Genomic DNA, 10,097 nt, shown 5'->3' with positions numbered 1-10,097 from the left:
AGTGTCTAGCCTGCGTTACAATTTGCTGCTAATTTCCATTGTATGTTTCCATCAATAAATGCAGTACTTACTTCTTTGGGACCCTTTTCCACTTTGAGGTATTTTCTCCCGTGCTGTACAACCATGTAGGAAGCACTTCTTTGCGTGGAAATGAGGTTCCAACATTCTTTTAAATACCATTAAGTAACTCTTTGCCTTTAAGGGAAAGCACTAAGGGATGATCTTGCTTAAACTCACTGTGGTGGACTTTCTTCTGAGTGGCTCTGCTGCCAAAGGAGCAAGAGGGTAAGGACCAGAAAAGAGCCACTCCGTCAGCCTTTACAATGTAAAGCCTCTGGATTTGTTAGGTTTGCTCGCACTCACACAGATGTGAACACAGCCCCATGGAAATGTCCCCAGCGCTACAGCTAGTACTCTGTGACAACTAAGAAAAGGAGAGAGATATGTATGTTATAGGAAAACAGCATATTCCAGCTTGAAGCCTGCCACAAGTTGGTTGGGGATATTTACAGACCCAAGCGTACAACAGTTCCCACTTAGTCTCTCCTTCCTTGTTCACAGCCAAGTCAGGCTGTCTCTCAGACAACCTTGGTAAGTCATCTTGTTCTTAACCATACCTTCTGTAGGCCTGCTTACTCGGTACAGCTAAACCGATTTGAAAAGATTTGACCCCCATAGTGTTTGAATGCATGGTCTGTGGGGAACGGCACTAGTAGGTGTGGCCTTTAGAGGAAGTGAGTCACTGAGGGTGGGCTGTGAGGTCTCCAAGGCTCGAGCTACACGGGTGTGTGGCACACTGCCTCCTGCTGTCTTCGGATCAGGATATAGAACTCCCAGCTCCTCCTCCAGCGCCCTGCCTGCCTGGATGCTGCCATGCTTTTCACCTTGATGATAATGGACTGAACCTCTAAACTGTAACCCAGCCCCAATGAAATGTCTTCCTTTATAAGTCTTGCCTTGGTGTCTCTTCACAGAATGGGACCCTAAGACACCACCTACCACATCACCCATTAGACTTCTTTCACAGTTCTGATTACTGACTTACCACCTGTCATTCCTTCTTAAAGTCCTCTAAGGTCAAAATCCTTTCGTCTGGGTGATTTTGAGACAGATCTCATTCTGTACCCCAGGCTGTCTCCAGCAATCCCCCTGGCCTCACTCTCCACAAAACTAAAATTATAGGTGTGCAACTCCATCCCACCCCCCAATCCTGGCACTGTACTCCAAAGGCCAAGGTGATCAAAACCTAATGAGTAATGGAACACTCCAGCTACATTACACCAGACTGTTCTCTGTAGATGGAGGACTTCCTCATAACTGTTGTGCTGCCACAGAAAGTGGAGGGGGACCCTGGAACAAAATTTTGGAAAAACTAGAAAATCTTAATCTTATCTCCATTCCTAAGAAATTCTAAGACATGTGTGACTTATGAGTCCTACAAAGGGCCACTTGAAAACAATGGACTCTCCTGACCCCTAACCTCTGGGGTTCTGGGTCTCAGCTGTATGGTCATATCACCTGTCAGCACACATGAGGCAGAGGCACAGTACTTAAGTTATGAATAAGCTTTGGAGTCATACGTAACCTAACCAGTGTGGGGATGCTAAAAAAAAAAAAAAAAAAAAAAAAAAAAAAAAAAAAAAAACCAATCTCCTAGTTCCTTGATAGCCTCAAAGAATTGCTACCTACATCACAGGGGACCACGAAATCAGCTGAAAGGGCACAAGCACTTGGACCAGCAATCAGAAGGCAGGAAATAAAGGACAGTTCTCATCAGAAACATAACTCGGTTCCTCATTTTTGGCAAGCCACTTTAATTTACACCTTTAATGAAGTCTGTAATTTCTTGAAGTGTCTTGCTCCTGTAGGAAAAAAAAAGTAGTTAAGTTTTAAGAACTATTACATTTACTAATCCAAATGCATAATCTTGTGTATCCAATTAAGCATGTTTTTTTTGAGCTCTGAGTAGCCTTTCAGAAGAAAAAAGCAAACTCCCCCTTTCTGCTGCAGCCGTTAGTATTAATCCCACTTCCCATGTGAACAGTGAGAGCAGGGCATGCTTTTGTGGCTGCACACCATAAACTCTAACTGTAAGTCATCAGAATAAACTGTTTTGTTGTTGTTTAGTGGTTTTGGTTTTTGAGACAGGGTAGCCACAAACTCAGAGAATCCACCTGCCTCTACCTCCTAGTGGCTGTTCCACCACCCAGCTTTTTTCTTGGCAAGGTTTATCTAGCTCAAGCTGGCCCAACTCTGTAGTATTGTTGTTTGTTCCTCCTGTCTCCCCATCCTGAGTGCTGGTATTACAAGAAAGGACCAACAAGCCTGGTCCTTTCTGTTTTATTACACTTTATTTTGTGCTGGCAACTGAACCCAGGGACCTACCTGTGCAGAACTGATCTATCTATTCAATGGGGGCATAGTATTCCAAAACTATAATCTAATATTAAAAATACTTTTTTTGTTTTTAATATATAAGAAGAAAGAATAAAAGGGGCACAGCTAGTAAATATGAAAATGATTACAGAGATTTATGGCTGTTGCCTGTATAATACCACCAAGAGTGCAAAACAAGTCAGAATTTAAAGAGGCTTTAGAGGCTGGAGAAATGGCCCATCAGTTAAGAGCACTTGTTCTTCCAGAGAACCTGGTTTCAATTCCCAGCAACCACACAGCAGCTCACAACTGTGTGTACTCTGGTTCCAGAGGATCTGGTGCCCTCATACAGACAAACAGGCAGGGAAAACATCAATGCATATAAAAATGTATGTATCTTTTAAATACAAAACAACAAAAAAACCTCGAGGGCATACCTACTTGTTCAGAGAGGAGTTTACACTTTCAGTCCTCATCATCAGGGGGGATCCCCAATTCTTCATCTGTCCACTGTGAAGGATCTGGATATGAAAAGTGACCCTGGTGACAACAGATCAAAAGAAAACAAGGTCAAGGGTCTCATAAATGCAGCTAATAAAGTTTCAAAATAAATCTTGAAAGAAGAAACAGGGATGTAATTACTACAGCTAACACCTGCCATACACGCACAGCGTGAGCACTCTCCTTCCTTAACCACTGGCTGAACCCACTTCAATCTACTCATTGCACAGGTTGTTAGAGGTTGCAGTCTAGCCAATGAAAATGGCGGAGGGTAAGAAGTGGAGGCCGCAGATTTCATACATACTCCTCATCTCAGCAATATCTCACTGTCGTGGCCAAATAGATGGTTACAAAAACCCTTCCCTCCTGCTGTGAGAGTTGGGAGCCTCAAATGAATGCAGTCTTTTTTTTTTTAAAGATGTATTTATGAGTGAGTTCCTGGACAGCCAGGGCTATACAGAGAAACCCTGTTTCCAAAAAAAAAAAAAAACAAATCCAAAAAAAAAAAAAAAAGATGTATTTATTTATTTTATGTATATGAGTACACTGTAGTTATCTTCAGACAGTCCAGAAGAGGGCATCAGATCTCATCACCACCATGTGGTTGCTAGGATTTGAACTCATGACCTCTGGAAGAGCTGTCAGTGTCCTTAACCACGGAGCCATCTCTCCAGCCCCAAGTGGGTCCAGTCTTAACCTGACCTGGAGCCCTATCTGCTGCAGTATTGTCTACTGCCTATGGCCTAATACGACTAAAATGCAGATTTCTCCAACAGGAAATGTGCAGCCAAAGCTCCTTCCCAAGAAGCAAGGGCACGGAGAACAGAGGCAGAACCTGTATAGGGTTCAGAACCCTAACAGTTCTGAGCCTATAAAAACCTATGTAGTGTCTGTGTGCATTTTCTTTTTTTGTTGTTTTTTGTTTGTTTGTTTGTTTTTGATTTTTCAAGACAGGGTTTCTCTCTATAGCCCTGGCTATCCTGGAACTCACTCTGTAGACCAGGCTGACCTCGAACTCAGAAATCCGCCTGCCTCTGCCTCCCAGAGTGCTGGGATTACAGGTGTGCGCCACCACTGTCCAGCCTGTGTGCATTTTCTTATCGTGCATATAGCTGCATGCATGTATGCATGCCTACATGCCTCAGCACGCCTTGGACATTCAGAAGACCATCAGCTTGTGGAAGTCTGTTCTTTTTCCATTAAATGGGTTCCAGGGATGGCACTCAGGTTGTCAAGCCCAAAGTGCCTTTACTTGTTGAGCCATACCGCCAGCTAAAGACAGTTCTGTTTCTGAAGAAGCTATTTAAATTGGATTTTTTTCCCACCTATCCTGAAAACAAACCTAAATTTACTAAAATTCAAAGTGTCCTAGATTCATAAACTTCAATTTTGAAATTTCATCTTTTTTGGCTTCTTTTAGTGCTGGGGATTGGACCTCAGGGGTCTTGTTCTTGTTAAACAATATGTGCCCAACAACCAACCTCAAGATTTCAATGTCTTAAGAATGTAATTTCTTAGAAAACAAGAGTCTATGTAAATGTGACAAGCACTAGAGTAACAGAAAGGGACCCTTTTTCAAGATGAATTATCTTCTTACTAGTAGCCCAAACCCAGTTGCTCTGGGCCTCTGGACAGACTAGAGGCTGTTAAGAGCTAATGCCTGCCTGGTGCTTAGAAGGCAGGGATGGGAGGATTGGGAGTTAAGGGCCAGTCCTACCTATATGGAAAGTGAGTGCAGCCTGGGGTACATAATACCCCAAAAAAGTTAAGTGTAAATTTGACCCACAAATGAAGATGAGTGTACCTCACCAATCCTAGAATTACTTTGAACCCCCCACCTTCCTCACATGGCTACCACAAATCACTAATCCACAGATTATCCACAGTACATCATCAGATAAACAAAAGTGACAAGGTTCACTAGGTAATATGACAATATAGTGGTAAAGAGATATACCTGGACAGAAAAAAAAATCTCCAAACAAGCTAAGCTATCTATGCATCACCCCTCTCCTGCTCTCAAATTAGGACTAGGACTATTCTCCTGTACTTACCAGCACAGCATCCGAGTCATGCCAAAATCGCCAAAGAATCCAGAACCACATGAGTGAGCTTAAGAATTCGCCCTGGATCACCTGGGACCGGGTAAGCTGGGGAAACTCCCTGTACCGGGGCTGAATGTGCACACCCCCGCCAGCACTAGAAGACAAAGCAATATGGAAAATGGCTTCTTACTCCGTTTTCAAAGACATCATCTCAGCTTTCTGTAGCATCCTTAAGACTGAAGCTAGCACATCTCATCACAAAATACAGACTAGCAGGCTCCCACTACCTTTACATAATGGCTTCTCATTTAGTTTGCTTTAAACATGAGGAACAGGAAAAGTAGTTGAATTGACAAGAGGCCAATGTATGGTTTCATTTAGTGAACAGTCACTATTTTGCACCAGGAATATTAGTGATGATTATGGGGTGCTACCCCAAAAGTGTTGTCTGAAGGACTGTGAACCTGAAGTAGTAGGTAACGAACTTACCCTCCACGAAAAAGAAAATCAAAATTATTTTTGTTCTGTGTACTTTCTCTGTGCACTTCAGACTATACATCCTGTGCCCTAGTGCAATCTTTCTCCAAAGACTATCACAGAGAAACTAAGCCTGGAGCCCAGACCTACAATCAGCACTTGGAGGGTGAAGGCAGGAGCTGTCCATCAGCTCCACAGTCATGATGGCTGCTGACAGGCTGGGACTGTTGTGATTGTTCCTCCCATTCTGAAAGACTGCTGCTGGGTATTGAGTCACCACGTGCAGGTGCCTCACAGGACTTTATGACTCTTATCTGTTGTCTTAACTTTGTAATTTTATGTGACAGATGCAGTGACTGTTTTACAAATGTAAACACAAGCATTTTGATGACAAACCCTAAGAATGTTGCCTACAGGCAAATAACATTAATAATTGTTGGTTTTGTTTTTCATTTTATTAACCAAAGACCTAACACTTGTACTTGGGGTATAGCACAATGATACAGTACTTGCCTAACATGGGTTTGGTCCCCAGTGACACACACACACAAACAAAAACCCCATAACCTTTTGTTAAAATTCCAACCAGCTAAAGTTGTCTTGGTGATAAAGTTCTATTTTTGTGTTTGCCCAGCCTGTAGCACTTCCAGTTGGAAAGCTCTGAATGAGATCTTAGTTACCGATGGTATGAAAGGTGATTTTTAATGAGGCAACCTCGCCATGTAGCCCAGGCTGTCCTTGAATTCACTATTTAGCCCAAGTTGGCTAGGAACTCATCATCCTCCTGCCTCTGCCTCTTGAATGCTGAGATTAAAGGAATGCTATCACTATTCTTTTATAGACAGAATCTCCCAGGCTGGCCTTAAACTCCTGGTCCTCTGCCAAGGCCTCCCCACAGCATGCTCACTTTTAGCCATTCTGTCAGGTGTCCTTGCTTCACAACTTAAAGAACATAGCAGAGCTGCTTCTGTAATTCCCTGTGTGCCAACTGTATTAACAGTTATTACTCAAAACCTATCTGTGCAGCCAGGCTATAGTGGTACATGTCTTTAATCCCAGCACTCTGGAAGCAGAGGCAAGCAGATCTCTGTGAGTTTGAAGACAACCTGGTCTACAAAGTGAGCTCCAGGACAGTCAGGGGTACACAGAGAAACCCTGTCTCCAAAAAAGAAAGAAAAGAAAAGAAAAAAGGAAGGAAGGAAGGAAGGAAGGAAAGAAAAGAGAGAGAGAAAAAAGAGGAGAGGAGAAGAGAGGATGTGAGGAGAGGAGAGAGAAGAGAAGAGAAGAGAAGAGAAGAGAAGAGAAGAGAAGAGAAGAGAAGGGGAAAGGGAAAGGGAAAGGGAAAGGGAAAGGGAAAGGGAAAGGAAGGGAAAGGGAAAGGGAAAGGGAAAGGGAAAGGGAAAGGGAAAGGGAAAGGGAAAGGGAAAGGGAAAGGGAAAAAGGGAAAGGGAAAGGGAAAAAGGGAAAGGGAAAGGGAAAGGGAAAGGGAAAGGGAGGGGGTGACAAAATCTCAACAAATACTTTGTCATGCTACAACCAGACTAAGTGTACTGTGGCAATCTAGATACCCTGAGGAAACTTCCAATTAAACATGATGCTAAATGAAATAAAGAAAAGGCCCCTTTTCAAGCATCAATCCTGAGCACAAATGCCTGGGAAGCAAATACTGAAGTTGGCATTCACAGGGATTCCATTCAGACGCCTAGGAGACAAAGACACGTGGTCTAATCATTAGACTTCTGAACCACGCTGTAGCCCCATAACGAAAGGGGCGGGAAGAAGGCTGGAACTTGTTACCAGAGGCCAAACTCCAAGTAAGTTTGCACCTAAACTAGAGCTGGGTTGGACCTTTTGTGGCCCAAAAATCCAAACCAAGGGCTGGGGAACCCTTCCCCAGCTGGTGACCCTATAAGTCGAATAGTGGAACCCTTCCCCAGTTGGAAGTAAGGGAAATCCAAGAGAAGCATTTAGAGTGCGACTGGACGGGAAGCATCCTCAAAAGGTATAAGGGTCTTAAAAGAAATATCGATGGACAAAACCTACTGGGTTATATGAGCTCAGTCAAAAGAGAGACAGAAGTGGGGGTGGGGGTGGGGGGGATTAGGGGAGGAAGAGACGGACCAACTGAGAGATAGATATCAATACAACAAAATAAAGCTATAAGTCTTACAAATCTCTGGGGGAAAGAAAGCAAAATGAGGAAGACACAGTATCCAACCTAGGATTTGAAGTGCCAAATTTAAACATCGAGCTGGGGGGCGCACGCCTTTAATCCCAGCACTCCGAAGGCAGAGACAGGAGGATCACTAACGAGTTCCAGGCCAGTCGAGGCTACATAGTGAGGCTCTTAAAAAAAAGTGCCAATTTTTAATAGTAAAAATGTACCTAATAGTGAAAATATCAGACTTAAGTACTACCTTAAGTACTACCTCACGGCCTTAGTAAATACTTAGTACTTAAGTACTACCTTACCGCCTTAAGGTCTCCCGTGGCTGCCCAGGACTGTTGGAAAAATCCTCAGTCCTCTAAGGCACTCCCTGCCTGGACCCCTCTTGTCTCGGAACCTCATCTCCACCCGTCTCCATGCGCTCCGGACCTCCACTAGCCAGCTGCTTGCAAGGCTCAGGTCGGGAGACTGTGCGGAGCTGCATTCTTATCACTCAGGTCTTAACGCCTCTCTCCCGCAACCCTGCGCCATCCCATCACCTCTACCCCACCAATCCGACTAAAAGGCCAGTCTCGGTCCAGGCAGACTACAAGACCCAGCATGCCTCGAGAGGCAGCCCGGGCTACTTCTTCAAGGTGACAGCGTCCGGATGGCAGCGCTACCTGTTCAAGCCGGCCGAGCCCTCGCCCCCACCCGACACTCACTGACGGACTCCACCGTCTCCAGGCGCCCGCGCGCGGCAGCCCCGGAGCAGGCGGCCTCCGACGCGACCGAAAGGTACCAGGCGGGTCAGCGCAGACATACTAGCAAGACAGCAGTTCCCACCCCTGATGCGTCACTTCCCGGAGTCCCGGCCTGTGACGTCACTGCGTCGCGCGTCTCAACGGGGCTGATGGTTGGCCACCGGGGACAAGCTCAAGCCATTGGCGGACCTTAGAGGCTTCTAACGGGCAGTTAGGTCGTCCTTCAGGTTGCCTCGGGGCTCAGCCTGGCAAGGCGCTCTTGGCTGACCTTACTGCTGCTTCCTGCTTTGGCTCACATAGACGGTGCTTTCGTGCATGTTCCTGCCACTGTGGGCCCTTGTTAAAGGCCTAAAGCCCTTTCTGAACCATGCCATGTTTATTTTATCGCATCGTTGTTTCAGCATTGTTCTGAAACCTGATGACTAACCGGCAGCCAGGGTGTTAAATTTCAGAACGTGGACCAGTGACACCAGAATCACCTGAGGAACCCAACCCTACACACTTGGAATAAGTAGGCCAGGAATATTGGTGAAGGTTCCTAACGCCTTGATCCTTAGCCAACTCGAGGTCCTTGACTTTTTCTTTTGTTATTAATGTAATAAGCCAGCAAAAAAACAAGGGCATGAGGGCAGTCCGGTTTTGTTTTTGTTTTTTCCAGACAGGGTTTCTCTGTATAACCCTGGCTGTCCTGGACTCACTCTGTAGACCTGGCTGGCCTTGAACTCAAAAATCCTATCTCTGCCTCCCAAGTGCTGGGATTAAAGGCATGCGCCATCACTACCCAGCTAGCAGTCCAGTTAAGAACAAAAACCACCAAGATGGCAACAAATCTGAGACCTGACCTCAGCCGTAGAAATGTACTCTCAATGGGCGCTGTGGGCGCTGTAACACAAACAGATGCGCTCAGTCAGTTGTGGGGAGGAAATAAGAATTTTCAAGTTCATCCCCATAAAACAAGACATACATTATTGTAACTAGGTCTATAAGATAACCTGTCGTCTTTCCGAATAAATAATTTTTTCATTCACTTCAGATTTCCTTCAAGAAACAAAAGCTCCACTGACTATTAACAAAATAATCCTCCTTCCTCAGCCTGCTTTTATCTCTCAATATTGCCTCTGTCAAAATCTGGATAGACTCCAAACCTAAGACTCCTCCTGACAACCCCAAGAGGTTGTGAGAAACAGACTTTTTTCAATAAAAGGTGGCTAGCACACCAACGCCAATACTCTGAAAATCTCCATCTTGTAAAATTGTTATCCAAGTGTTAATCATCTGGAAAACCTGTTTACACAAAGGCTTTGCATTCTGATGACAAGAACTATGGGCCCCTTCCTTCCGTCCTTCCTTTGCATCTATAAGGAACCATCCAACCACAGCAGAGAAAAAGGGTGAGCCACAGTCATCACCTGCATTAGAACTCGACTGGACTTCATGCCCTCGTGTGACTGCAAGGCCAGGGTGGGTTATGGCACACTTTTTACCAAAAACAAAAACAAAAATCATTGCTTTACAGGATGACTTTCGCTATGTTCTAGTGGTGAGTGTGTGTGTGTGATGCCAAGAATATTGATTCCAACAAGGTCTTCCCTGGTACATTATGGTTTGGGTTTGTTTGCAGAGCATGCAGTTTTAGGTTATAACATTAGCCTACCAGCATCACACACTGGAAAATCACTTGGTGTTTAATATTCAAGAGTCAAGCACTCATCAAGGCCAGACTTGAATTTGGTGACTTGGAAGCATCGAATATGACTAAAAACTTGCCTTCTGTGCAATTATAAGGGC

General features: G+C 44.7%; 1 protein-coding gene across 2 annotated transcripts; it reads right to left on the bottom strand.

The window, feature by feature from the left end:
* Positions 1-1,794: 1,794 nt before the first annotated feature.
* Positions 1,795-8,421, bottom strand: Ndufb2 (NADH:ubiquinone oxidoreductase subunit B2). Of its 2 annotated transcripts, none has more exons than XM_052173510.1 (4): positions 8,271-8,421; positions 4,932-5,076; positions 2,814-2,916; positions 1,795-1,862 (listed from the first exon to the last, which is right to left on the bottom strand). In XM_052173510.1, exons 1-3 carry the CDS (start codon positions 8,366-8,368, stop codon positions 2,842-2,844), a joined length of 318 nt encoding a protein of 105 aa, XP_052029470.1. In that variant the 5' UTR covers positions 8,369-8,421; the 3' UTR covers positions 1,795-1,862; positions 2,814-2,841. The 2 variants fall into 2 exon arrangements, with proteins under 2 accessions (XP_052029470.1, XP_052029469.1); XM_052173509.1 differs by having other exon boundaries at positions 2,818-2,916.
* Positions 8,422-10,097: the final 1,676 nt, after the last annotated feature.

This window comes from Apodemus sylvaticus, chromosome 2, assembly GCF_947179515.1.
Source record: "Apodemus sylvaticus chromosome 2, mApoSyl1.1, whole genome shotgun sequence".
NCBI lineage: Eukaryota > Metazoa > Chordata > Mammalia > Rodentia > Muridae > Apodemus > Apodemus sylvaticus.
The sequence above is the reverse complement of the archived record's forward strand: the minus strand, read 5'-3'. Positions and strand labels throughout refer to the sequence as shown.